Source organism: Acinonyx jubatus, chromosome D4, assembly GCF_027475565.1.
Source record: "Acinonyx jubatus isolate Ajub_Pintada_27869175 chromosome D4, VMU_Ajub_asm_v1.0, whole genome shotgun sequence".
Taxonomy (NCBI): Eukaryota; Metazoa; Chordata; class Mammalia; order Carnivora; family Felidae; genus Acinonyx; species Acinonyx jubatus.
Window position 1 is genome coordinate 34,186,962 of NC_069391.1, and position 27,961 is coordinate 34,214,922.

The 27,961-nt window shown below is 47.5% G+C and overlaps 1 protein-coding gene across 2 annotated transcripts; it reads right to left on the reverse strand.

Moving 5' to 3' along the window:
* Positions 1 to 2,424: 2,424 nt before the first annotated feature.
* On the reverse strand, positions 2,425 to 7,447 carry ALDH1B1 (aldehyde dehydrogenase 1 family member B1). 2 transcript variants are annotated; one of them, XM_015079496.3, is made up of 2 exons: positions 7,269 to 7,447; positions 2,425 to 5,044 (listed from the first exon to the last, which is right to left on the reverse strand). In XM_015079496.3, exon 2 carries the CDS (start codon positions 5,032 to 5,034, stop codon positions 3,475 to 3,477), a length of 1,560 nt encoding a protein of 519 aa, XP_014934982.2. In that variant the 5' UTR covers positions 5,035 to 5,044; positions 7,269 to 7,447; the 3' UTR covers positions 2,425 to 3,474. The 2 variants fall into 2 exon arrangements, with proteins under 2 accessions (XP_014934982.2, XP_026895289.1); XM_027039488.2 differs by lacking the exon at positions 7,269 to 7,447 and adding an exon at positions 6,873 to 7,233.
* Between the last annotated feature and the right edge of the window lie 20,514 nt (positions 7,448 to 27,961).

Sequence of the window (27,961 nt, forward strand, 5' to 3'; positions counted from 1 at the left end):
TATGATTCTATCACTTTCCTTGGGAAGCCCTCACGGCTTCCCACTGCTGGACAGCATGTGAACTTCCTTGTCGGGCCTACAGCCCTTCATAATCCAGCCCCTGCCTCCTCTCAGGCCTTTCTTCCCAGGTTTGTCCTTTCCACACACCATTCCTCACACCCTCCATACTGTCTCACAAACCCCAGGCCCTTCTCCCAGAAACATGCTTCCTGTGTCTGCCTGGTTACCTCCTTTTCATCCAACAGATCCCCTGCCCCTCCCTTGGGCCTCTCCCTTGGGCCGAGTGGGGTGCAGTAGAGTCAGGACACCTGAGTTTGAATCCTGGCTCCACTTAATAGCTGAACACAGGGGCACCTGGGTGGCTCAGTCGGTTGAGCGGCCGACTTCGGCCCAGGTCATGATCTCGTGGTCTGTGAGTTCGAGCCCCGCATCGGGCTCTGTGCTGACAGCTCAGAGCCTGGAGCCTGTTTCAGATTCTGTGTCTCCCTCTCTCTGACCCTCCCCCGTTCATGCTTTGTCTCTCTCTGTCTCAAAAATAAATAAACGTTAAAAAAAATTAAAAAAAAATAGCTGAACACCTCTGGGCCTCCACATTTGTTTAGCAAGTGGAATGCTAATAATAAGTACCTTGTGGGTGGTTAGAAGCATTCCATGAGTCCATATATGTTACTATAGGTGCCTTATAAATATTGTGTCGGCCTAATGTTCTTTCTTTCTTTCCGTGACCTCATGGCCTCTGTGCTTCTACTTACCACAGAACTTTCATCTCATTTGGGAATAGTCTCCCTGCCACACTGTGAGCTCCTGCAGGGTCAGGACTGCCTCATTCAACTCTCTTTCCCCACAACCTGCCTAGAACTGGCACCTGAGCCTGTTTCCCCCCCCCCCCCCCCCCATGAATGAATGATCCAAGCAAATTAACTAACAAGGTGACCACCAGAGGTCAGCCTCACACCCAGAATAGAGTCAACCCAAACTATACTTCTTTAAAAGGCCTGGGATCTGGGATCCGGGATCTGATCAAGGGAGCCTTAGTGGATCCAGCAGAGAAGCAGGGTGTTTGATCTTGTTCAACAGCATTGCTATGGGCTCTTGAGGTTTCAAGGTATGGTTAGACACTGGCCCCCTTTCTGGCCCCTAGTGTATGCCTGAGAAAATGAGTCCAAATGAGCTGCAGGCTAAACCTCTCAGTTCCCACTTCCTCATCTAAAAGGGGTCAGCCCACTGCCTACTTTACGAGATTGTGAGGCTTTGCTGGCGTGTGAAGACGACTGGCAGAGATCGTGCTCCACAGAGGAGGTGCTTGGTGCAAATTTGTTGAATGGGTGGTGGCCCAGAATTGCAACATCTAGGACCAAGTGAAATCCTGCCCTTAACGCTGTCCAGGTCAGGCTCCTGATCACACCTCCCACAACCAGAGCAATGACAGAGGACAGAGGGGCCTTGGTGGCTCGGCTGACTAGGAATCTGACCTGACTCCTCAGTCTCAGAATTTCAGGGATCGGAAGTGAGACCTATTAGATCGTCTTTTTGCAGTCCCACCCACACTGGGACACCTTCTGACAGTCCCTCTTGGTTTAGAAGTAGAGAACAAATGAGGAACCAGGCTGAACACATTAGGATGCTACTTGTTAGTCAGTAGAGACCCCCACCCACCCAGCCACCGGCTCCCTCCCACCTCCCCCCACCAATGGCCTCCACGAGAAATAGGTAAAAGGTGTGCATTGCAAGGGCAGTCAGGGTCACCCCAGCCTTAGACAAATGGTGCAGAAAGTAGGCCCTAGGAAGGGGAGAAGAGGGGTCTGTTTGGGCCTCAGGAAGCAGTTTCTGGCCCACTCCCGAAGACACATGACAAAATCACCTCGATGCCTCGGTGAGATAACAGGACATTAGAGATGACAACCAACGCTGTGCATTTCCAAGACTGAGTGGACCGGGAAGTATGGGGGCTCGTGAGGTCTAGAAAGATGGAAGACGAGGAGAGAGAGGATCAGCATTGTTTCTGTACCGTGGTCTGGCTGACTTGGAATTTCTCCCTTCAGATGAGGAATGAGGTCAGAAGACTAACAATAAATACATTGAACTCTGAGGTGTGAAAGTCTGGAAACCCCTAGTATGTCAGAATGGCCCTGATGCTGGGCTTTGCTGGAGGGGCAGTGTGTTTGGGTAGAGGCTGGGTGACAATGTGGAAGCCCTGAAATGGGAACCTAAATGAACTTGCTCTAGGCAGGAGGCAGGGCTTTTCTCTATGGGCCTTCAAGTTGCACTTTGTCACTCAGCCAAGAGAAAACAAAAATGCAACTAGAAATATTGGGGAGGGGACTTTTGTACCTGGCTGGGGGTTGACTGGATGCCCACCTGGGTCCCTTCCATCCCCACGACTCTAAAATTTTCAGTTGTAACAGAATATTGACCCAAAGTTCATTTGCAAATGGAATTATGAGTATTTTTTATTTAATTTTTAATTGAAATTAATTCACATATCATAAAATTCATCCTTTTATGTGAATCGCTGTGCAATTCAGCACTTTTTAGTAAGTTCACAAAGCTGTACAACTCTCACTACTATCCAACTTCAGAACCCTTCAAAACTTCCCAAAAAGAAATCCTATACCCATTGGCAGTTACTCCCCCTTCTCTCCTCCCCCAATACCCGGCAACCACGGATGTACTTTGGGTCTCTGGATTTGCCTATTCTGGACATCTCCTATAAATGGAATCATACAATATGTGGCCTTGTATGTCTGGCTTCTTCCACTCAGCCTACTGTTTTCAAGGTCCATCCATGTAGAATGTGTCAGTACTTCATTCCTTTTATGGCTGAGTAGTACAAGGAATATTCCATGGAAACATTTCGCTTATCCACTCACTCACTAACTGATGGACACTTGGGTTGTTTACTTTAAAGGAATGGTTATATAAATGCATTCTTTGCCCACTCCTTCCCTCAAATGAAGGAAAATCAGTAACAAAATGTAGGGTAAGCAAGCGAAACAGCCTGATAACTGGTAATTTAAAAAGGAAAAGCATCCTTAATTTTTAGGTTAAGTCACTGACAAATGGGGCCAAGATTTGGCATCCACCTAGTTCGAAACTCCTAACGCCTTCCCATCCTATGTCTAAGCCATCAGGTTAATCCACTGGGAGGTTCTTGGATCAGAAGGAAGAACTGAAAGCCACTGTCCAGGTGGTTTTCAATGTATTTTCTAGACTCCCAAGATTTCATGGAAGTAACTCAGGGCCACCAAGGGGGCTGGGACCAAAGGGCAGGTGGGTAGAACTTTGAGCCCAGTCCCCAACCCTGCTTTAACTAGAGCAGCTCTCATTTCAATTGCTTTATTTGGTGAGCTTCCCTCAAAGAGTTCATTTGGGACAAATAAAGTGGGGGCTGGGGCTAAAAAATGATTTGGCAACCGCTGGTCTAGGTGATTATGGAATTCCTGGACTGGAGGAGGGTCTCTGTGGTGGCCATTCTTATGAGTTCTTCTGAGGAATCTTGATGGTAACTGTCTTCACCTCGGTGTAGGCCTTTAGCCCGTCCTCCCCCAGCTCCCTCCCATTGCCAGATTCCTTAAACCCTCCAAATGGCGTGTGGCAGGTGACAATGTTGTAGGTGTTTACCCACACTGTGCCAGCCTGGAGTGCCTGTGTGAAGTACATGGCTTTGTCCAGGTCCCGAGTGAACACGGCGGCAGCCAAGCCATATCTGGTATTGTTGGCCCTCTCGATCACCTCCTCCATCTTCTTGAATTTAAACAGGGGTTGCACAGGCCCAAAGATCTCCTCTCTGGCAATCCTCATGTCATCCCGCACACCACCAAAGACCGTGGGCTTGATGAAGAAACCACGCTCCCCCAAACGCTCCCCACCGCAGAGAAGTTTTGCCCCCTCCTTCTGGCCAAGCTGGATATAGCTCAGGATTCGTTCGAATTGCTCCTTGTCCACCTGGGGCCCCTGCTGAGTGTCCAGCTCAAAGGGGTTCCCGACTCTTCTCTGCTTAGCCTTCTCCACAGTTCTCTCGAGAAACTCATCGTAGATGGATTCTTCGACGAAGGTCCGGGAGCCTGCACAGCAGCACTGGCCCATGTTGAAGAATAGGGCTTCGTGGCACTGCTCCACAGCATGGCCCAGGTCAGCATCGGCCAACACGATGCTGGGGCTCTTCCCGCCCAGCTCCAGGGTGACTCTCTTCAGGTTGGAATCGCCAGCCGCCTTCTGGATCAGGTGGCCCACCTCAGTGGAGCCGGTGAAGGCAACTTTGTCAATATCCATGTGCTGGGCGATGGCCGCTCCTGCCGTCGGGCCATAGCCAGTGATGATGTTCACCACCCCAGGGGGAAAGCCCGCCTCTTTAATGAGGGAGGCCAAGTACAGGGCAGAAAGGGGGGTCTGCTCTGCCACCTTCATGACCACAGTGTTGCCTGTGGCAAGCGCTGGGGCGAGCTTCCAGCCCTGCATGACCAAGGGGAAGTTCCATGGGATTATCTGGCCACAGACACCAACAGGCTCGTGCCGGGTGAAGCAGAAATGCTCGCCATCCATAGGGATGGTCTTGCCGTGCCACTTGTCGGACCAGCCGGCAAAGTACCGGTATACTTTGATGACCTCATCCAGGTCCAAGACATAAGACTCCTGGAAAGGCTTCCCATTGTCCAAGGTCTCCAGTGAGGCCAGGTAGACACGATCCCGCTCCACAAGGTCAGCCAGGCGGTTCAGCAGCCGGCCCCGCTCTGAAGCATCCATCCGGCGCCACGGAGACCCCAGGCGGAAGGCCTCACGGGCTGCTTTCACAGCCCGATCCACATCAGCCCGGTCCCCTTCAGCCACGTGGCCAATGACCTCTCCTGTGGTGGGGTTCACTGTTGGGAAGGTCTTCTTGCTGGCTGCATCTTGCCACTCATTGTTGATGAACAGCTGGTTGTAGCGGATGTCTGGATTCAGGATGGGGCTGGGGAGGGCAGCTGCCGAAGAGTATGGGGCAGTCCTGCCATAGAGGCAGAGCAGTCGGGGCACAGGCACCACGAAGCGCAGCATGCTCACGACTCTGGAGGGGGACAGGGGGAACCAGAGTGAATGGGTGACAGGGGACGAAGTGGTCCCCCAAAGGCCCACCAGCTAAGATGTTCCAAGATGCTAGCATAAAGGGGTGTCACTTCTAAAAACATGGATTGTAAGGGGTACAAAGGCCCTAAAGAACTCTGGCCCATCTCCTTCATGTCCCATCTTTCCCCCAGCTCACTCCCTCACCTCTTCTGGGTCTTGGGTCAAATGTCACCTGCTCAGCAAGGCCTCCCCTGACTGCCTTTTGTAAAATTTACAAACGTGCAACTTTTCTCACCTCCAGCACTCTGTCCCCTACCCCGTGCCTTATTTCTCCCCATCTGACACACCAAATAGTATATTTACACACTCACATGTTTATTGTCTGCCTCTCCCCAATAAAACATCAGCTCCGAGAGGGCCGACATTCTTTTCCCCTGCTTTGCTGTGTCCCTGATACCTCGAAGAATGCCTGCTACAGAGCAGCTGCCCAACAGCTAGTTATTCAGTGATATATATCAAAATTTCCACAAAGACTGTTCACGATTTGACCCAATAATGGGTAGAAACCAAGGGACTGACAGACAGAGTTACCTCTGAAACAGGGGCTTGCTTCACTTTACCTCTGTGCCTCAGTTTCCTCTTATGTGAAAGTCCTCAAGGAGCTACACTGAACAGAGCTGTGCACATAAAAAGCATGGTAAGCCTCCAACCCAGCATATCAGAGCTGACCTCAGACACTGGCCCAGCCGGACCCAGGGCAAAGGTCTCAATTTCCCAGGAGTGTAGCAAGTCTGGTAGCAGCTGGGAAGAAGGGTCTGTTTATTCTTGCCTACAACTCTGAAAACAGGGCAGACTTTATTAAAACAACTAAAGGGGCACTTGGGTGGCTCAGTCGGTTAAGCATTGACTCTTGATTTCGGTTCAGGCCATGATCTCACAGTTCGTGAGTTCGAGCCCCTCATGGGGCTCTGCACTGACAGCACGGAGCCTGCTTGGGATTCCCTCTCTGCCCCTCCCCTCTTCCAGCTTGCTCTCACTCTCTCTCTCTCTCTCTCAAAATAAATAAATAAATGTAAAAAAACCACTTTTTAAACCAACTATAAAATTAAGACAGTATATAAAATGTATTCAATGAAATTTAAATGGGGTATAAAACTTACAGATTCATTGAAACAGTTACTCTTTAGCCAGGACATCAATCCCTTCACCTTCTCTGTTTCACTTGAGTCTTGACCCACCCAGCAGCCAAAAGGAATTGCACCTGCCTTCTCCACCCCCACTCCCCATCCCTGTATGGCTCACCCTCTGCCACTGGGAATCCTGGAAAGCAAAGCCCCAGCCAGGTCCCCCAGCTTCATATAAATCAGAGCCCTCCCTTGGAGGGTGGTTGAGCCAGCAGACCTATAAGGGATACACTCAGGTTCCAACCTGTTCAGAGCTCTGTGCCGTGTTGAGACACAAGAAACTTTGGGTCCAACAGACCTGGGTCTGAGGAGGGAGGGATCCCAGGGGAGGGGTAACAACCCAGGGGTGGGGGAGTGGAGGGGCTAACCAGGTGAGAGAGATAGTCATAGGCCAAGGCTGGCAAGTCTTTCATGCTAAGCCAAGGCTGTTCCTCCTCTAGGGGCTTAAATAAATAGGGTCTGTGCTTAGAGCTTCCACTTGCATATAGTGAGATCACTGCTCACAGCACAGCACACTTCACAGTTTGCAAGTCATTTTCTTAGCAGTAAGTCACTGAGACTCCCAGCAACCCCCGGGGTGATCTGGGCAGATGATGACCCCCGTTCTGGAAGACGGCTGGGGATCAGAGAGGCTAAGGGACTCACCAAGGGCACACAGCAAGTAAGAGTAGGAGTCTCAGCCAGGATTCCCATAGTCTCAGCTTTGTGTTTCCTCTGACTGTGGGCAATTTCTTACAGTTCCTGGTATTAGTGCCCACTGTGCCAAGGGCCGGCCGCCCTTCTGGATCACCCAGCACGTGGCACCAACTTCACCTTCTGCGGGCAGGGGGGCGCGGGTCACAGCCTCCTGGCTCCGGTCAGGGGCTCTAGGCTGGAGTGCGCTGGATGGGCGTGAGCTATGATTTCTAGCTAAGGCGGGCAAGGTTTGCTGGGATCTAAGTCCTCCGGGGCCCCATAGGAATCACTCCGTGCCCCGGGGGCAGGCACAAGCTTAGAAGCTGCAGCCTGCCCTCGGGATCGAGGGAGAAGGGCGCTAATTACCTGCGGCAGGCTCGGGTCCAGGTGCAGCTTCAAGCTCTTCCAGGTCCAGCCCAGCCTCCCGCCGCTAGCCCAACGCCGGTCCCGCTTCTGCGCAGCGGCTCGGCCTCTACCCCAAGCCGCGAGGCTCCGCCTGCGTCCCAGGGAGGGCCTATCTGCGGCCCGGGGCCAAGGCCGCTCCTCCCTCTAGGCGTGGGCGGGTCGGGGCTGGAAAGGCCGGGGATAGGGGAGGGCAGCACTCCCCACTTCCCGGGTAACCCAGCCACCGCGTTCCCCACCCCCGAGTCTCACGGCAAGCAAGAACGCCCTCGTCGCTTAGCGGCTCAATGGTGCGGTCCTAAAGCGCTCCTTTAGAAGCGGAAACAAAGACCCAGAATGGGGCAGGCCTTTCCCAAATCACAGTGATTACTCCAGTTACATTTTGCATATTCTCCCGCAAGGTGCACCTAGTTAGGTCCTCATCCTCGAGCCTCTGCTTAACCTCTTCTGTGCCTCCCTTGTCTTCCACCTTCGCCGCTCTTCTTCCCTGTAACTTTAAGATTTTATTTGGGTGCACTTTAAAAATGCATCTTTTTTTGTTTGTTTGTTTTTTGCCCTAGGACAAAAAGAATATAGGCACAATGTAGAAAAGCTTGGAAAACACAGAAAAGGATGAAAGAATTTTTAAAATACCTTCAATGCAGTTTTTCTATCAATTTCTGAGAAAAATGTTAAAATCTGTGACGATTGTGGATCTATTTCTTCTTTTAATTCCATCAGTCTCTGCTTCATATATTAGGTACATATATATTTATGATTATTTTGACTTACGTATTGAGCTTACATCATTATGAAGTTCTAGTTTTGATCTCTAGGAAAAAAAATACCTTCAATCCTTTCACCCAGAAGTTGCCATTTATCTTGTCCATATTTTTTCCTCCGTATTTTTCAAAAATCCACTTAATAAAAAGGAAATCTTATGGTGACCTCTATTTTGCTGCCTGCTTTTTTTTCTTTCTTTTCTTTTTTTTTTTCACTTAGTGATTTATTATGAACCTTTTCCATGTCACATTAATTAAAAAGCAACATCACCCTGTCCAAAGTGGGCACCTAATTCCATGGTAGGGTAGACTGCTGATGGACATTTAGATTGTGTCCATTTTGTTGTTGTCTTAAAGCGTGCTAAGCACACATCTCTGACTCACTCCACCTCCACTGTGCCTTCCTTCTGGTTGGAGAGAGTGGGAAGCTACAAGCTCTTGTAGCCTTGTTTGCAGCTAGAGTTCTGGAGTGAACTGGCTGCTTCCAAATAGCAGTACCCCTGCCAGCTGTGGAAGGTGGAGGTTATTTTCCTGCCCCTTTGGAGGCAGGAGATTGTGAAGGCAGGTTGTGAAGATTCTGCATTGGTGTTCCTCCTGGGTATGGGGTGGGGGCTGTGGCTGTGGCTTCTAGACTCCTACTACCTGCTCTTTGAATCACGGCTGCAGGGGTGTGTCTGGACCTAATAGCACCCGAGGTGGCCTCAGACAGTAAAGAGACTGGTGAGCCATGTCTTTCTTTGTTCTGGGAATCTGTCCTGAAGGACTAGTTCTCCCTGCTTCTCCCTCCAGCCCTTCCAACAATTCTATCAGCACCTGATTCTCCATATTAAATCCCTACCCCTGCACATATTTAGCACTCACATTTTCCTGTTCGACCCTGACTGATTCATATAATTTTTCCTTAAGCTACATCTCTATGGAATCTTCTGTTACCATGTCATTCTTAGGATGTTTACAGCCCTTGCTGCAAAATGTAGTTCTTCACTAAAGCAGTGAATCTTGTGTCTTGCCACAGCTCTGTTCATGTCCTGCTTTGGTTTTCCCCAGAAGTGTGGAGCCCCTGCCTAAGCCCCTTCTGCTCTCCCACAGCACATGGCCAACCTAGCACGTCTTGGGTGCTTGGCACTCCATGATGGGCTGATTCAATGATTATTTGGTCAGTTAACAGCCTCATTGGTAGAGGTAGTGAGTCCATAACAAAGGGAGTATCAGTTTTCATGACAGTTTGGAAAGCTGTGGCCAGAGGCCAGCTGGCAGATAGGAAGTGGCCCCACAGAGACAGGTTGAAGTCTGTGTCCTGTGAGGAACAGCTAAAAAACTTGGGTATCCACCCCTTGGAACTCACAGGACAAGTTTTTGCCCTCCAAATTTCCAAAGGACACAAGCAGACATCTGCAGGGTCCTAGAAGGCAGAGCCAGATCAGTGAGGGGAAGTTATAGGGGGCAGAGGAAGTACTTCCTCACAAATCAGTGCTGGCTAAGGAGGGATAGGAGGGTCTGCTTTGAAAGCCAGTGAGCCCCCCCGCCCCATCACTGGAGGAGTACAAGGAGGGATAGACAACCATTTGGCAAAATCCTGTGGAGAGGAGTACCAAATAAGGACTAAATAAGACAACTGGCTTCCAAACTTAGCTGTGCATCAGAATTGCCTGAAAAGTGTCAAAAACAAAACAAAACAAAACACCACAATCTCCTGGATCTTACCTTCAGAGATTCTAAATTATTAGGTGTTGACTGAGACCTAGGAATTTTTTTTTTTTAAGTTCTCCATATGCTCCTGATATGCAACTCTATCTGGGAAGCACCGATCTAAGTGGTCTTTGGGGATTCTACGACTCTACCATGGATGGTTTTCAGAAAGGGACTAATCCAGTGAATGCTTTGTTTGGATCTAGATTCCATTCAGCTCGCCCCCCCCCCCCACCCTGACATTTCATAAGCTGTGGCTTTCACCAGAACTCACAAAAGTAGTCCTGTTGCAAGTTATTTGTAAATGCAGCCAAAAAATTAAAAAATAAAAACCTTCCACAATGTCTGACATTTACAGTTTGGAGAAAAGGATAAATGTGTCATGGCTCAGGGTAAAGTGCATAAATTATTTTTGCAGAGAGTTGACTATTGTTCAAGAATGTTTTGGATTCAGCTTTTTAATTGGCAAAAAAGATCTAGGCCTCTATAACGGATGTTGGGCCTGGAGCCACTGTGAGTGTTTGTACTAAAAGGATTGAAGGAGAAATAGTGAGATAACACAAGCCACAGCCAGGTCATTGTCAGCAAGGAATGTCACTCAGGGATGTGTTTACACTGGCCTGGTGGGAGAAGAGAAGCTATTTCTATCCTTTGGTGTTTTGGAGCCTTATATGTCTAGGAAATTACTAGAGAAGATTCCTGGCTCTGAGACAGTGAACAGATCAGATAGATTCCAAACAAAAGACATGCGAGCTGCACTGGGCATTTATTCTGCACCGAGCATAACAGGTGCCTCCATTCTCTTCATTTGAACCGGAGATGGAAGACTGGGTCAAGACAGTGAGGGAGTTGCAGGGAATGAAAATTTAAAAATAAAAATGCATGTAAAAGTAAACCAAAATAGGGGCGCCTGGGTGGCTCAGTCGGTTAAGCGGCCGACTTCAGCTCAGGTCATGATCTCGCAGTCCGTGAGTTCGAGCCCCGCGTCGGGTTCTGTGCTGACGGCTCAGAGCCTGGAGCCTGTTTCAGATTCTGTGTCTCCCTCTCTCTGACCCTCCCCCATTCATGCTGTGACTCTCTCTGTCTCAAAAATAAACAAAAACGTTAAAAAAATTAAAAAAAAAAGCAAACCAAAATATACCCTTCCCCCCCCCTTTTCCCCTGAGTAAATCTCTACACTCTGTGAAGTTTACTCTGTGTGAACATGACCGAAGTCTCAATGTTGTCAAACCAAACGTGCCCTGAGTATTGACCATAAACTCTGTTTCCCTTCCACCTGCCTGACTTCCTTCCTCTTTCCCTCCCTCTGCACCTGAGTTTATAGTTGAGCAAACTGAGACCCAGAAAGGGAAAGGGACTTGCCCAAGGACACACAGGAGATGCGTGGCCTGAGTTCGCGCTAAATCCCGGCTCTCACACAAGCACACAAATAACACTGATAGGGAAGCAAAGCACGTGGCAGCGCATGGCACCTGCAGTTAAGGGTCTTGAGGGAGAGAGATTATCCCGGATGAGATGGGTGGGTGCAATGTCATCACAAGGGTCCTTATCAGTGGGGTATGGGAATGTCAACAACACCACAGGAGATGTGATGACAGAGGCAGAGGAAGGAGTCAGGCAGCCATAAGCCAAAGAACGCAAGTAGCTGGAAAAGGCAAGGGAACAATTTTCCCCCAGTGTCTCCAGAAGGAACACAGCTCTGCCGACACCTCAATTTTAGCCCAGTGACACCCATTTCTGACTTCTGAGCTCCCAGAACTGTAAGATAGTAAGTTTCTGTTGTTTTAACACATGAGGTTTGTGAGGGAAACGAATATGTTGACTCACTCATTTATAGCCCTTGTAGGCATTTGAGCTCATGGCCTCTGACCCGAGCATGAGCAGGCCTGGTGGTCAACATCTTCCACTATGCAGATGCCATAATTACGAGCAAGGGACATTGTTTCTTTCATTCACCCAGCATTCCTTTGTTCCAAAAAGGGACCCTCTCCTGCCTCCACCCCAATCATGTTTTGGAGTCAGAACCGCCCATCAATGCATTCTCCGTATTCTGGGGACCTTGCTAATCCTGTTAACTATAAATGCCTTATATTTTGCATTTCTAACAAGTTGCCTGGTGATACCAATGCTGCTAGTGCCAAGACCGGGCTTCAAATAGAGGGTGGAAGGTGAGATCTGAAGGACAAGCAGGGGCAGGCTAAATGAAGAGGCAGGTGAAAGGGACAGGCTTATGCACAGGCCTTGAGATGGGAGGGGTCAAGTGCACTTAAGGAACTGGGAGAAGACAAGCGGGAGGAGGGAAGGAGCAAATAGCTCTGGAAGAGGCTGGAGGTGTGGGCAGGGGCCAGACCCCACAGGGTTCTGGAGGCCCAGGTAAGAACTCTAACCCCTGGGCCAGGCACTGTGGATAAATCTAACGTGGTCCCACCCTGGAGGAGCTCAGAGGACAGTGGGAGGAGCCTGACCCAACAACACTAATGCAATACACTACCACCTGCCTCCAGCAGAGAGTAGCACCTAGCTCTGTGAAAGCAGAAGAGGGAGCCCTGAGAGCCCCCTGCCTGGGACTTCTCGGGAGATGACTTCTGAGCTGAGCCCCATGTCAGTTAGAACTAGTTCAGACACGTATCATTAAACAAGTGGTTCTCAACCTGTGGCTGCGTGGTAGCATCACGGACAGCTTTTTACAACACCGATGCCTGAGCAACACTTCTGATTCCCAGTCAGAATCCCTTGGTGTGGTACCAGGTTGTCTGATTTTCATTGTTGCTTTGGTCTGTTTTGTTTTTAAGCTCCTCTACTGATCCCAATATGAAGTTACATTTGTGAACTCCTGATGTAAGAGAAAACCCAAAATAAAAGTGGCTTTGGGGCACCTGCGTGGCTCAGTCGGTTAAGTGGCTGACTCTTGATTTCAACTCAGGTCATGATCTCATGGTTCGTAGGTTTGAGACCTGCATCAGGCTCTGAGCTGACAGCGTGGAGCCTGCTTGGGATTCTCTCTATCTCTCTCTCTCTCTCTCTGCCCCTCCCCTGCTCTCCCTTTCTCTCTCTCTAAATAAATAAACTTAAAATAAAGTGCAGAGATAGGGTGTCCATGGTGGAGTGGAGCTTGGCTTTGTCTTCATTTCTAGGGCAGAGAATTCTATTAGAGTTTGGAGGAAGAAGGAGGCGAGTAGACACGATCCAGTTTGCAATTTGAGAAGATTATTCTGGTTGTAGTGTGCCTCCTCCAGTTTCCTAGGGGGAGAGATAATTCCAAGTTATGTTACCCCAAACAGCAGGTGTTGATAACTCCTTAAGCTAGCTGCTAGTGGACACAGGGGGGTCATTATACTCTATTTCTGTGTAGACTTAAACTGGTTCATAATAAAAAGTAAAAAAAAGTACCAAAAGATTATGTTACCAAGTCAACAGAAGGTGTTCTCTTGGTTCAAAGGCTCTGTAATATATCTGTCCCTTTGTGACCCTCATAATTGGGCTCAGTGGGTCCATATCTTTATCTCAATGCACAATTATGGGACAGCAATCACAGGATGGGGCATGAGTGGCACAAAGGGCATGGGTCTGGGTGTCAGAGCTTGGGCCCCAGTCTCTTCTCCAGCCTCTGTGTGACCTTGAGCAACTTCTTTCTCTTGGCCTCAGTTTTCCCCGTTGTTGAAGGAGGAACCATGAGATACACGAAATGGCCATTACAGGATCAGGCCCCCAGAAAGTTATGATAAGGCTGTTAAATAACGTTCATTGTTAGCAGAGTCCTTGGACCACAAACTTTGGCCCCGCACACGTTATTTGTGCAACTGTCAGTTGCCTTTCCCATTCTGTTATCGTTACTGGTTATGGGCAGTGATGAGGCAATGACTGAAGTACAAAGTCTTGGCAGAGGCCAAGTGTATCTTTACACATGTGCTGACTGAGAAAGCCTGAGATACTGCCCCACCGTTTGACACTTGGTGCGGATTTGCCGATGAATGCACGAGTACCGCTTAGATCCAGGAATATCTGACTACAGCAGGGGAGCAGGGATGAGCCTCTGCCCAGGATGACCTTGCCTTTCACTTCTGTCTCCAGTCATCAGTTCTTCTTGCTTCTAGGACTATTTCCACACTAATAAGCATCTGCCTTCCATCTTTCCTCCCTTCACCCAGCTCCTATTATGGATGACCCTGTTGCAGAGGCCCTGGCGTGCACAGATGAACCAGGCACTATCCCTGTCTTGAGGCCTCAGACTGGGGAGGCAGACAGACATGGACACTGGTGTGTTTCTCTCACACAGTATGAGGAAGTTCCATGGTGCCAACACAGCAAAAAGAAATGAAATGGAACACCATAAATCCTGTGAAGGACCTGGGAGTCTTCCTGGAGGAAATAATACCTGATCTGAATACTGAAAGCTGAAAAGGGCCAGGGAAGAGATGGCATTTCTGGAGAACAGAGTTGCATGTGCAAAAGACCAGAAATGAGAGGTGCCTGGGTGGCATGGGGAGCTATGAGTAGCTTCTGCTGGCTGGCGCCTGGGCTGTGATGGGTAAAGTGGGGTACAGTGAGAGAGCCAAGGCTGGAGTGGTAAGGGGGACATATCATGAAGGGCCTTAAGTGCCATGCTAAGGAGTTTCAATGTCATCCTGAGAAGTCACAGAAGGGCCTTAAAGCAGGAGGGTGACTTGGTTAGATGAGAACCATTCAATTTCATCATATCCCATGGCAGTGAGTAAGGGTTAGGTTTAACTCTGAGAAACAGAGACTCTAATACCAGTGGCTTACACAAAATGGGAGTTGATTTCTCTAAATAAGTAAAATAAGCCTGAAGGTGAGCAGTGCAGGGAGGTGACAAATGATCCTCAAGGACACACATCCCTTCCAATTCACCATTTGGTCATCCTTAGCAGCAAGCATTATCTTTGTGGTTCAAAATAGCAGCTTCCACATCCATATTTCAGGTGGCATGATGGAGGGAGGGATGTGGACAAAAAGGCAAATCATGTGTGTCCACTGCTTTTGAAGCAGGGTCCCCAAAGCTACCCACAAACCGTTCCTCTTGCGTCCCATTGGCCAGAACATAGTCACATGGTACAACCAGGTAGGCTGGGAATCTTTATATTGGGTGGTCATTTGGGGAGATTCCATTTCTGTGATTCTGTGGGAAGACAGACACTGGAGAATAACTGAGGCTCTGCCACAGACCCTCCTAACTCTGTGAAGACAAGCGTTATTAGCTTCGGTTGACAGATAAGGACCCTGAATCGGTGCACCTGAATTGCAAAGCTTGACTTTGAATGCTGCCCTCTTAAGCACTAGGCAAGCTACTGGAGGTGACTGACCTGGGTTGAACCTCCCCTCTTTGGTTCCAAAGATCCTGCCATGACTGCCTCAGTGGGTCATCTGGGAGGAGAAGCTCCCCACCTGAGAGGATTCCCATGATGGCTGATCCGGCCCCTGGCCTTACAGAATCAGGGACAGAGCAGGGAGCAAGGGGCGCCCTTAGAGCTTCTGCCCTAATGTTGCCATTGCACAGATGGGGAGACTGAAGCCCAGAGAGGCAAAAGGACTTCTCCAGATCCTTCAGGGAGTCCATGGAGGTTGGAGGGGAGAGGGGCTTGGACTACCACCTGTAACAAGAACCCACATATGTCACAGTCTTATTTATTATTCACCTGGTATCTAGAGTGGTTTTTAAACAACCTTTTCAGATAGGCTGCATTCTGGTTAAGGTGGCAGCTGCAGGTTGATGAAATTGCCCCAGGGTTTGAATAAGAAGGGTGTTTCCCATAGCACATCCTTTCATAAGGACTATGGACCACGGGACATCCCTTCCCCAGGACAGAATAATGTGTCTGCAGTGATGGGCAGGATGGAATCACAGAGGAGAGAGGACATGAAATGTAGTGGGTAGAGCCCCAGGCTGGGGGCCAGAGGCCTGGATCCCAGGCTGCCTGCCTCATTGTGTGCCCTCTGGGCCTCGTCCATACAGCGAGGGGACTGGGCTAGATCACACACCCAAATGAAATCTCACACAGAAGGCCAATGTCAATCCATGTGAAAATGAGCTGTTTGCTGGACACCCCCACCCTCCAGGACCTCTGAGGCAGCTCTAGGGGTCTCTGTGGCTCAGTCGTCTTTCCCAGCTTTGCCTCTGGGCTGAGGTGTCTAGGAATGCGCACGAGAAGGGGCATGAAGTGACTCAGGGACAGGAACCAGGGAGTGTGGCCCCCACCTGGTCTGGTGAGAGTCCTTCACAGGGTCTGGAGGGCAGCTGGCCAGGTCTGTCCTCCCAGGGCCAACTTTTTGGACCAAATGACCTCCTAGAAAGGAGGGTGGATGGACAGATCAGGGGTCCCTCGCTGGGCAATGGCTTCCCAGCAGTCTGAGTTTGTCCACAAGCTAGACCCTACTCTGGTGTGTAAAGGTGGGTAGAGGCTCCTCAGAGAGACAGTATCAAGACTGAAGAGTTCTGAGCCAATGGAGGAGCCTAGGCGTGCTATTCAAGGCCCTGAATGCCAGAAAGTTGCACTGACGAGTGAACATAGAGCCTGCTGTAATTATTCTATGCCTGGTCCTTGTGTCCCCCTCGCTGGGCCAGGCATGTCTCCTTTGGATGCTGAGTCACGAGAAGGTTTTGGGGGTCCTCGGGCAACAGCTAGGAGGCCAGAGTAGACACAGGTGGGCACCTGAGGGCTCAGACATTGGCTGCTTACAAACTGGTAGGTGATCATTTCATATTCAAGCACCTAGATGGCAGTACTAATGCTTTTCAACTGAAAATGAGTCCTGCACTGTCATTTAGGACTTGAGCCAAAGGGGTTTATCACCGTGATGAGACGAATATGAACTAAGAGCATCGTTACCCTGATTGTACAGGACAGGAGACTGAATTCTGAGCTGGGACAGCAACTTGCCCTAGGCCAGGCAGAGAGACCCTGGCAGGGCGGGGCATGGTGAAATAGACCTGAAGTCTCTGCCTCACACCCTGAAGCCACTACATAGGTGGCCTTGGAAGTACAATTACTGCCTGCTGGGGACAGATCCATGCCTTTAATAGGCGTGTTTATTTTATTTTTTTTTTTTAATTTTTTTTTAACGTTTATTTATTTTTGAGACAGAGAGAGACAGAGCATGAACAGGGGAGGGGCAGAGAGAGAGGGAGACACAGAATTGGAAACAGGCTCCAGGCTCTGAGCTCTCAGCACAGAGCCCGACGCAGGGCTCGAACTCACGGACCGTGAGATCATGACCCGAGCTGAAGTCGGACGCTCAACCGACCAAGCCACCCAGGCGCCCCAATAGGCGTGTTTATTTAAAGGGCTTCCCAACTCTCAACACCCAGAAGGAAAGAAGAGAAGATTCAATCTCGTTTTCAAACAAAAAGAAAACCAAAGAGGAAGGGTAATGAGGGGGCAGAATCATCCTCCAGTTCATGAGGCCTGAATCTCAGACTGTATTCCACCAAAGCCATCTCTTTTGCTGGGGACAAAGGAGCTGCTGTACTGAGTGGGGTTGTTTGTTCACCGAGCCACGTTTGCAAATTTGTTTAATCATTCTCTTCTAGTGTGTGTCACCATTTCTCTGCTTCACAGAGCAGCAAGGTGTGGCTAAGAGCGCCCTCCTGCCCTAGATGTATGGACTTCAGGCCCCACCCAACCTGGGTGTGCCCCTGCTCTTGGCCTTGATTCCAGCTCCCAGGGCTTATTGCCTTGAGTTCCATTCCAAAGCTCTCTTGGGCTAGGAAACTGTTTCTGCCTCCATCTGAAGAGCACTGAGGAAAAGCAATTAGTTTTGAAAACTCAAGGTCACCCCTTCAGGGAGCCCTCGAGTCCATAGTGAACCAAACTCCTGGTCTTAAAACTTGAAGGATTTAAAAAATCCTGGTCTGTTGGCCAGACAGGCTCTTCCCTTCCTGAATATGTGTAAATGGGTAATTGCTTGCAACCTTAAGGTATGCTGGAGCAAGACACTCACCTAGGTGACACTGAACCAGGTGCTTACCCTCTGCTTTGAGAGGCACAGGAATCCCATGAAGCTGGAGAGATGTCTGATTAGACCCTGTCTTGTGTCTCCCTGGAGTTTCAAATGCTTGATTTAAGTGTACCTGAAAATGTCACCATGTTAGTGATCTACTGAACCTTCCTATTTACCCTGAACATTTTAAAAGTGGATAGAGTAGGGGGCACTGAAAGATGACTTCTCTGCCTGGATTGCAGTATAATACTCATTAATAGTCCTTGAGGGCTTACTCTGTGCTGAGCACTTTACATGGATTACCTCGCTCAAGCTTTATCACACCCATGTGATAGATAGATGACCAAACTCTGATTTCTATCTCCAAGGAGGAACAGATTTAGAGACGTGCTGATCAGCCTGGCTGCACATCAGAATCACCAGGGAGCTTAATAAAAACACTGATGCCCAAGCCCCCTCCCCCAGACCACCTGAATCACCAGAGTCTTCAGGGATGGGACCTGGCCATGGATATGATTTGAAGTATTCTGGGTGATTCTAATGTGTAATCAGGGCTGAGAAGTTGGAGTTGTATAACCTGCTCAAGGTCATCCAGCTAATGAATGGTGGATTCAACCCAGCATGTCTAATTCACCAGGCCTCACTTGAACATGCTGGAAATCAGTGTCTTTTGTCACCCTCCCAAAGGAACTAGGTAGGGCTTAGGTGTGAAGTTCCTTCTCCCCTTAACAAAGGCATGTGTGAGCCGGAAACCTCTAGCACTTGCAGCTCTGGAACCAGAGGTGTTTATTTCCTGCTCTGCATTTTCCTGATTGTACCACATGGACGTGACACAGTGTATTTGTATGCTATTGCCCCAATACAAATGACCACAAACATATGGTTTGAACTCATGCATGCTTATTCTCTTACAGATCTGGAAGTCAGAAGTCCAAAGTCAGTTTCAGTGTGTCAGGGCTGGCACAACTCCCTCTGTTCTCCCTCTAAGGGAGAATCTACTTCCTTGCCATTTTCAGTTTCTGAAACTGTGTTTCTTGCATTCCTTATCTCATGGCCCCTTCCTCGATCTCCAAAGCCAAAGCCAGTAGCATGGTATCTGCATCTCTTCAATAAGGACCCTTGTGATTGCATTTAGGGTGTAACTGGATAATACAAAAAGTCTCCCCATTTTAGGATCTTTAACTTCATCACATCTGCAAAGACCCTTGTCCATCTTTCAGTCAGCCCCAGGGGCATGGTGTGGGACTTTAGTATCTGTCCTCCCCCCATGGTTAATCAGCCCATTGCTTGAGAAAGAATGAAATCTGGCCATCTGCAGCAACATGGATGGAACCGGAGGGTATTATGCTAAGTGAAATAAGTCAGTCAAAGAAAGACAGAAGCCATATGTTTTCACTCATATGTGGATCTTGAGAAACTTAACAGAAGACCATGGGGAGGGAAAGGGGAAAAAAGTTACAAACAGAGAGGGAGGGAGGCAAACCGTAAGAGATTCTTAAATATAGAGAACAAACTGAGGGTTTATGGGGGGTGAGGGAAAGGGGAAAGTGGGTGATGGGCATTGAGGAGGGCACTTGTTGGGATGAGCACTGGGTGTTGTATGGAAGCCAATTTGACAATAAATTATATTTTAAAAAATCAGCCCATTGCTACAGTAGCCACTCTAGTGGCTTTACTTAAGTGAAATGGAAAGAATCTATTATAAGGGAAAGAGGTGGGTTGAAAAGCAGGAAAAAACAAAGCATCCTGCTGACAATAAAAAGGCAGAAAGGGGGCCCATCAAAGTCTCTCATAAACAACTGTGGCAAGATCTCATATTATCTGGGACCTTGAGAGAAAACATACACAAGCTCCAGAGTTGGGTCTTGCTAAGCCTAATGAAGGTGCTGCCTCAGGGAAAGCAGTTTATTCCCGTGAAGGAAGGCTCAGAAAAGCCCGGTGTGTTGGCAAGTGCCCTTCTTCTAACAGAGGAACTTCAGGGGTGGATTGCCCCCCATCCCTAGAGACCAGGGGTTAGGCTAACGTTGCCCTCTAGAGTGTATGATAGGGGGTGACCAGAGGCCCTATGTTGAACGAATCATTTTTGGTCTCTCACTAACAAACAGACTATATGAGCTCTAACAGACACTGGAGATGAATGCACACTTATCTATAGAAACCTCTTGAGATTTTGGAGAGAAATAAAGGCTATTAATGGCAAATTTTAGGCAAAGACCCTTTTCCATCTAAGGTAATCCTTATCAGTTTCAGGGGTTAGGACCTGAATCTCTCTGGGAACCATTACTCAGTTTACTACAAACAGGAAACAGGGAGATACCCTCATTCGTACTTCCATTCAGGTTCAAGGGAGCCATCGGTGATCTGGCTGAAGGCAACTGGAGTGGAATCATGTTGGTGGATATTAGTGTGGTCCAAGTGAAAATTCGGTTAAGAAAAAAAATAAAATGCTAAAGCTAGCATCCAAGATAGCCTCCAAGGACCCCTGACTTCTGGCACTCACACCCTGCCTGCATCGTGCAGACTCCTCCCACACTGCCCTTGGAGGGTTGGTCTACGTGACCAATAGTGTATGATAGAAGTTGACGGTGGTATGTTACATCCAAGATTAGATCATGAAAGACTGAGGCCTCCATCTTGGGCTTTTTCTTTCTGATCTCTCACTCTGAGGAAGCAAGCTGCCATGTGAGTTTGGAGACACCCACCTCAGAGGAACTGTGGCCTCCTTTCAGGCGGCCAACAACCCATAAGTGCACTTGGAAGTGGACCCACCAGGCAGGTCATCAGGGAGCTGCCCATGGCTTACTCACAACCCCATGAAAGACCTGGAGCCAGACCAGCCAGCTAAACCATTCTTGCATTCCCGCCCCTCAGAAAGCTGCCCCTCAGTGCTAAGGTTGGGGACAATCTGTTTTGCAGCAATAGATAACAACTACAGCGACTGTTCTGTCTCTGTTCCAGTACTGGTAACTTTTAGTTTCTCCAATGGGGCATTTTGCAAACTTTCAGGTAACCTGAAGCACTTTTGTCCATTTTCCAGGAGTGTGCAGTAATTGAATTTTCTATTTTGGAAATGTTCAGCCATTGATCTCTGTGTTCTCATGTTTTAATATGAAAAAAGGCAAAGAGAAGATGACTTAGAATGATCTAATATCCAAAAATGGAGATTGGCTGGGACAAGGCACACAGTTCATCACTGGAGCTTCCCTGACACAGGTTGTGGGAAGTGGCTGGGACCTCCTTTATCAGGACCGACCATTATATCCCAGGGGGCCCATGGCCCCTTTCAAAACCACCGTCTTGTTCTTAAAACCTCCATCTTCCCCTCTACCCGCTCCCTCCCCCCTAACCTCCCCTTCCCCTTTCCCTTCACCAGGGAACTTTGGTGAGAAAAACTTCCTGCAGTGTTGGGAATTACCTTTTCCATTCCTGAACTGGGTCTCGCTTTATCTGCTTTCCTAATCTGGCTTCTGGGAATTTCTCTTCCCTACTCTTGACCTTGTTTTTCTCAACCTGCACACTTACTATAGTGAAATGACCCTGACTCTCTTTCCTTAACAACATTTCCACCTGCTCCATGCAAGGGAGCCTCAGCTGAAGGTCAGAATCAGAAGGAAAGCATGGGGTGCCTGGGTGGCCTCTGACATCGGCTCAGGTCATGATCTCACGGTTCGTGAGTTTGAGCCCTGCGTTGGGCTCTCTGCTGACAGCTCAGAGCCTGGAGGCTGCTTCAGACTCTGTGTCTTCCTCTCTGTCTCTCTCCCCTTCTCGCTCTCAAAAATAAATAAACATTAAAAAAAACAACTGAGAAAAAAAAAAAAGAATCAGAAGGAAAGCAAAGGGATTGGAATAATTTACACCAGGGGATGAATGGCTGATAGCTCCAAAACTATACCCACGCCTATTACTTATATCAGCCTTAAAAACAAAAACAAACAAATGAGTAAGAGTAAATTATCCTGGTGGTGTTTCAGGGGGACTGAAGAAGAACAGGGAACCACTCTGGTAGGTGAGAAAGATACGGAGAATGGAAACCTCCACAGCCTGAGGCCAGGCTTCAGGCTCTGGGATCACAGAGCTGAGGCTGAATCAGCTTGCTACTGAGGGCTTTGTGGCCTTGGCAAGTTAGCAACCTCTCTGAGCCTCAGTTTCCACATCTGTAAAAGGCTGTCATGACCTCTGCCTCTGACCTGTGAATAAGCTACAAGCAAGTTAAGCACAGGTGAGGTGCCCAGCACCTAGCAGAGAGCCAAGAGGGTGTCCCGGTGCGGGATTTCCTTTCTTCTTTCTCTCTTTCCACAGCTGAATGTGAACCTCCTGCCCGCAGCCCCAGGATCTGGTTGTGTTGGCCTTGAGCAGGGTAGACTGGGGGAAGGGAGCCAGGTCTGCCCTGGCCATCCAGGATGGGAGGATGGTGGGTGACCTCCCTCCCAGAAGCCCCTAGTTCCACATTCGCTGACTGGGTGCAGATGGTGGAAGCTGAGGGTTGGCTGTAGGACAGGCCTGGAAGCAGGCTCCCAGGTGCCAGGTGGGGTGGAGCCGGAAACAGCTTTCCTTCAAGGCAAGTTGGCTCAGCCCATTGCTTTGTTTAGCTTCAAACATTCAGCTTCTCGCTTCTGTTTGAAAACCTGCATCTGATGTGATGGCCTGGCAGCTGGTGAGAAATGTGCGGAGCTGCATCTGTGTGTATCTGACAGCCCAGGCTTCTCTGTGTCTGGGATCTCATTCATTCATTCATTCATTCATTCATTCATCAAATATCCAGTAGGTGCTTACAATCTGTGCTAAATACTGGGATCCAACTGTGAGCAAGACAGACATGGTCCTTGCCGTCAGAGTGTAGGTTCATGTAGGGGACGGGCTGTCAAACAAGGCACACAGGTTGGTGTAAAGTTAAGGCCCATAAGTGTTCTCAGGGGCCGGAATATGCTACCATCAAGGTGGGTAATGGGCCTTAACCAAGTAGAAGGGGCTGGTGAATTTAAGTGTTTCTGCTAATCCATTCATCCAACAATTATTTACATCTACTCTGCCCTGGGCATGTATTAATCATCCCTCAATGGAACTGTCAGAACTGTCAACTGTCACCTTGCCTACCAGGAGCTTCTTGAGGGACATGCAGATATGTGATCATTCTCCTCTGGGCCCTCCATGCTAGACCCAGGCTTGATTATGCAATAGAGACTCAGATTCTGACACTGGAATGGAAAACCATGCAGAAAAGCAGAGAATCTTTCCTGGCTGAACAGGGATTTGAAGAAGCAGGGTGTGTGTGTGTGTGTGTGTGTGTGTGTGTGTGTGTGTGTCCCAGATTGTCACTAGCATTACTGTGAACACCGGGGACCAGACAGACTCAGGTTCTAGCCCTGGTTCTCTTACTCAAGAACTGTGTGACTTCAGGTAAGCCCTCTCCCTCTCTGGTCTTCAGTTTCTCCTACTGTAGAAGAAAGGGATTGGAACAGAGCAATGCCAGGGTCCAAGCCCCAGAACAACATCTGGAACAGAGCAGGAACAACTGTGTCATTTGTCAGAGGAACCAGATGCAGTCAGGGTTGGAGACACGAGTCATGGTAATGACAAGCAGTCCTAAGTAGTGCCATAATACTCTCCTTCTCTCTGTTCATAAGCAGGGTTGTTTTGTAAGCTGAGGAACTCAGCATAGTATGTTTATTGTAATTCTCAGATCATTGGGTCTGACAGGTAAATTTCCTTTTAAAGCTGGATGTTAAATGTATTTTAAAATGATCATAGTTCATCAACTTTTTTTAAAGAACAATTATAATACGGTGATAGATTCTGGGATCCATAAAATAGGATTCTAGATCCCAGCTTTGCTTCCAAAGAAGAGAACATGGAAAGGAAAAAATAGTAACTTTCCAGCACAGACACCTGGCAGACAGCACCTCAACTGAGTGATGAAGGACAACCTCACGAGTGATGTCAGGTGTCACTGAGTATGACGTGATGAGAAGAACATTTCACCTCTGTGGTATCCTTTCCATAAATCTATAACCTCAGTCTAAGCATGAGAGTAACACGAGCCAAGCCCAGAGTAGAGGACACTATCTAGGATATTGAACCAGAACTTCCTGAGACTGTCAGGCTCATGAAAAACAAAGGAAGACAGAGGAACTGTCATAGCCCAGCGGGGACCATAGGAGGCATGACAGCTAAGTGTAACATGGTGCCCCATGTTGGGTCATGTTGCAGAAAGAGGACATTCATGGGAAAACTGGTGAAATCCAAATAAAGTCTGGAGTTTACTTCCTAGTACTGTACCAATGCCAAATTTCCTTGTTTTGACACATGTACCTTGGTAACCTGAGATGTTCGCAATGGGGAAAACTAGACGAGGGATATTTATGAACTCTCTGTACCGTTTACACAATTTATTTTTTCTGTGGAACTAAATTTATTCCTAAATAAAAAGTTTATTTAAAAAAAGGAAGTAGAAACATTTTAAGACTAAAATAAAAGCATTTGGCAAAAAAAAAAAAAAAAGGAGGAAAGGATGATTAAGAGACAAAATAGTTTCCTTCTTAGAAAATGGCATAGAATAATTTGTTTTGTCCTGGTTGATGGGGTTAAGATTTTTGATAGTTAATGAAATTCCTAAGGAAACTAAACCAAACTATGAGGATTTAGGTAAGGTGCTGCCTTATAACCTCATGCTTCAGCTTGGTGCTAACATCGAGGGCTGCACAAGATATACTAAAAGCACAGGAAGAATCACTAACTCTAGAAGGGTTGCAGAAGACTTCCTGGAGGAGGGGGCATTTTGAAGAGGAGCTGAAAGGGTGTATAGGAGTTACGGAGCTAATGAGAAAGAGTAAGGGTAGGAATCTCTATAACTATATTTAATAAACATTTATTGTTTACTTATTAAGTGGCAGCCACTAGGCTAGGCTCTGGGGATGTAGCTGTAAAGAAACCAAGAAATGTTCTCTGTTCTCATGGTGTTTTGTTTCCTGTTACCTTCCAGAACCTATGTAACTACATAGCTATAATTATGGAGTGGCTGTGGATATTCAGGTGTGTGTATTCTAGAAATATCAACTACAGGTCTGCCCTGTCACGACCCTGACTGCTCAGGGACACCCTCCATGCTAGGCTTCTGCTGTCCAGGCCACCATGTGTTTACCAGACTGGTGTGACAGATAGGTGGTCTGCACAATTGTACAGGACTCTTGGTTTTGTGTGTGTGTGTTTTTTTTTAATGTTTATTTTTGAGAGACAGAGACAGAGACAGAGTGTAAGCAGGGGAGGGGCACAGAGAGAGGGAGACAGAATCTGAAGCAGGCTCCAGGCTCTGAACTGTCAGCACAGAAACCAATGTGGGGCTCGAATTCACAAATCGTGATGTCATGACGTGAGCTGAAGTCAGACGGTCAACCAACCGCCTGAGTCACCTAGCCGCCCCAGGACTCTTAGGTTTTATTTTCTGCTTTCATCATCTTGAAATGCTGAATAACTTTACCTTTGAACTTGAGTTTGGTAAGTGAAGTCTGATGAGACAGTGGAGCACGCAGTGAGCAGAGGAGATATGCTGGTGGCAGGGCTCGGCCCCACGGGGACTGTGGGTGGTGCACAGCAGACAGCCTGGACACTGGGTGTGCATACACAATACACCTGGGGGCAGTTTTGGGTGCTGTGGGACCCCAAGGGGGCAGCCAGGGCTGGGACGTGAGCTCAGATCGATGGCAGTGATGGCAGCAACAGCCAAAGTAGCAGCGCTGGCGACAGCCAAGGCCTCAGGAGAGAGGTACCTTCAAATCTGAGATATTGGTCCTTTACTTGATTGGTCCTTGCAGTTACGAAGGGGTTACTAAGTGTCAGGTCCTGTGTTTGATAGGAACTCTAGTTATGCCCTGCGAGAGGTGGGAGGAAATGCCAGGTTTTTTCCTTAAGTTTTTTGTCCCCCTAAAAAAATATTATATAGCAAATTTGGAAGAAATAAAAAAGAATGGAAAAAAACTCCAGAGACTCAAAACCTTGACAAATAACTATTACCATTTTGGTCTGATGTTTTCTAGACTTTGCTATGAACATTTTCACAGTGTTCAAATGATATATATAATATACATTTTATCAAGTGAATACACCACATTAATTTTCTTTGACACTTACGTGGTTTCCAATTTTTTGATAAGACTTTGCTTTACATCTTTGTACATAATTGTACTTTTCAATAAACTCACTCGGTTAAAAAAAGCATGAAGTTCTTCATGAATTTCAGATTATTTCCTAGCCCAGAATTTCTGTTCTTTGTTGGCTATGGGCTTTTTAGGTGAGTCATTCACTTGTGTGTTTGGTTATTTCAGCACTGACTTATCCCTAGCTTTATAACAATACATTTCATAACTCAAATGAAATGGACAAATCCCTTGGAAGACACAACTACCAAAGCTTCACTCAGGAAGAAATAGGGAACAAGAATGGCACTGTATCTGTTAAACAAATTGAATTCATAATTGAAAACCTTCCAACAAAGGAAACTCCAGACTCAGATGGCTTCACTGGTGAACTCAAATACCAACTTATTTAAGGAAGGAAGAATACCAATTCTACACAAATTCTTACAGAAACTAGAAGAGGAGGAAACACTTCCCAATAATTTTATAAGGCCAACATCTCCCTGTTACCAAAAGCAGACAAAAGATATCCCCCTCCCCTGCTGCAAAAAAAAAAAAAAAAAAAAAAAAAAAAAGAAAGAAGAAAAAGAAAAAACCATAGTCCAATATTCCTTATGAATATAAATGCAAACAGCTTCAACAAAATGTTATCAAAGCAAATTCAGCAGAACATACAAAAAATAATTCATAATCACCACATTGGGAAATAACCTAAATGTCTTTCAACTGGTGAATGGGTAAACACACTGTGTTTATCGTACATTCATATGATAGAATTCTGCTTGGCAATTAAAGAAATGAACTATGGATACACACAACATGGATAAATCTCAAATGCATTACAGTTAGTGAGAGAAGATGCACTCAGAAGCCATATACAGTAGGATTCTATTTATATGACTTTCTGGAAAAGACAAAATTATCGGAACAGAAAACAGATCATTAATTGCCAGGATGGGGAGAAAGGGTGACCACAGAAGGACAGCACAGGGGAATTTTGGGGGTGAGAGAATAACTCTGTGTCTTGATTGTGGTGGTGGTTACAGAACCGCGTGGGTTTTGTCAAAACTCATGGAATTCTATGCCGAAAAGCATACATTTTACTCCATGGAAATAATACCTCATTTATAGAAGAAGAAAAAAAAAAGCCCCTCTATGCTTCCATTTATCACATTCTGGAAAAGGTAAACTACAGGGACATGAAATAGATCAGTGGTTGCAAGGCTGGGATGGAAGGAGGGATTTGAGTACACAGGGGCATATGTGTACGTTAAAATATCTCTATGCCCTGGTGCCCGTGATTGCTTGGTTCATATGGTAGCAGTCCTTAAAAGGACATGTGTATATATTTTCCTTTTAAAAAATGTCTCTAAAAATGTTTGTTTATTTTTGAGAGAGAGACAGACAGACAGACAGACCGCGAGTGGGGGAGGGACAGAGAGAGAGGGAGAGACAGAATCCAAAGCAGGCTCCAGGCTGTGAGCTGTCAGCCCAGAGCCCAATGCGGGGCTTGAACCCATGAACTGTGAGATCATGACCTGAGCCAAAGTTGGATGCTTAACCAACTGAGCCACCCAGGCACCCCTATATATTTTTCTTAAGGCATTGATTTAAGTCAAATTATCAAATACCCTGCTTCCAGATTTCAGCTGTCTCATCTGTAACATGGCATTTCGACCCTTGTCATGTCTTAGAATGGTAAAGAATGTGGTTTTGAAGTTGAATAATTCTGGGAACAAAATCTGTCTCCACTTCCCAGCTGTGTGACTTTGGGCAAGTTGTTTTAGCCTTGCTAGGCCTCAGTTATAGTTACAATAACAGCACTTGCCTCATAGGAATGTTGGAAGGATCAAATGAGATGGTCCATCAAGACCATATATAGTGCAATGTCAGACACAGGGCAAACATTCCACAAATGGTACCTGTACGCTCCAGTCCTACCTGTCCTGACCTGTGCAGAAATGTAGAGGTAGATGAAGGGTTTTGGGGTGGGCATCTGTAGCAGGCCGAATAATGGGCCCCCAAAGATGTCCACATCCTAATACCCAGAACCTGTGTTTGTTGCCTTCTATGGTCAAATGGACCTTGCATATGTGATGGGATCTTGAGATGGAAAGATTAT

What these genes read in the sequence shown, in the direction of transcription:
- ALDH1B1 (XM_015079496.3), bottom strand. Translation starts at nt 5,034, where the DNA reads ATGCTGCGCTTCGTGGTGCCTGTGCCCCGACTGCTCTGCCTCTATGGC.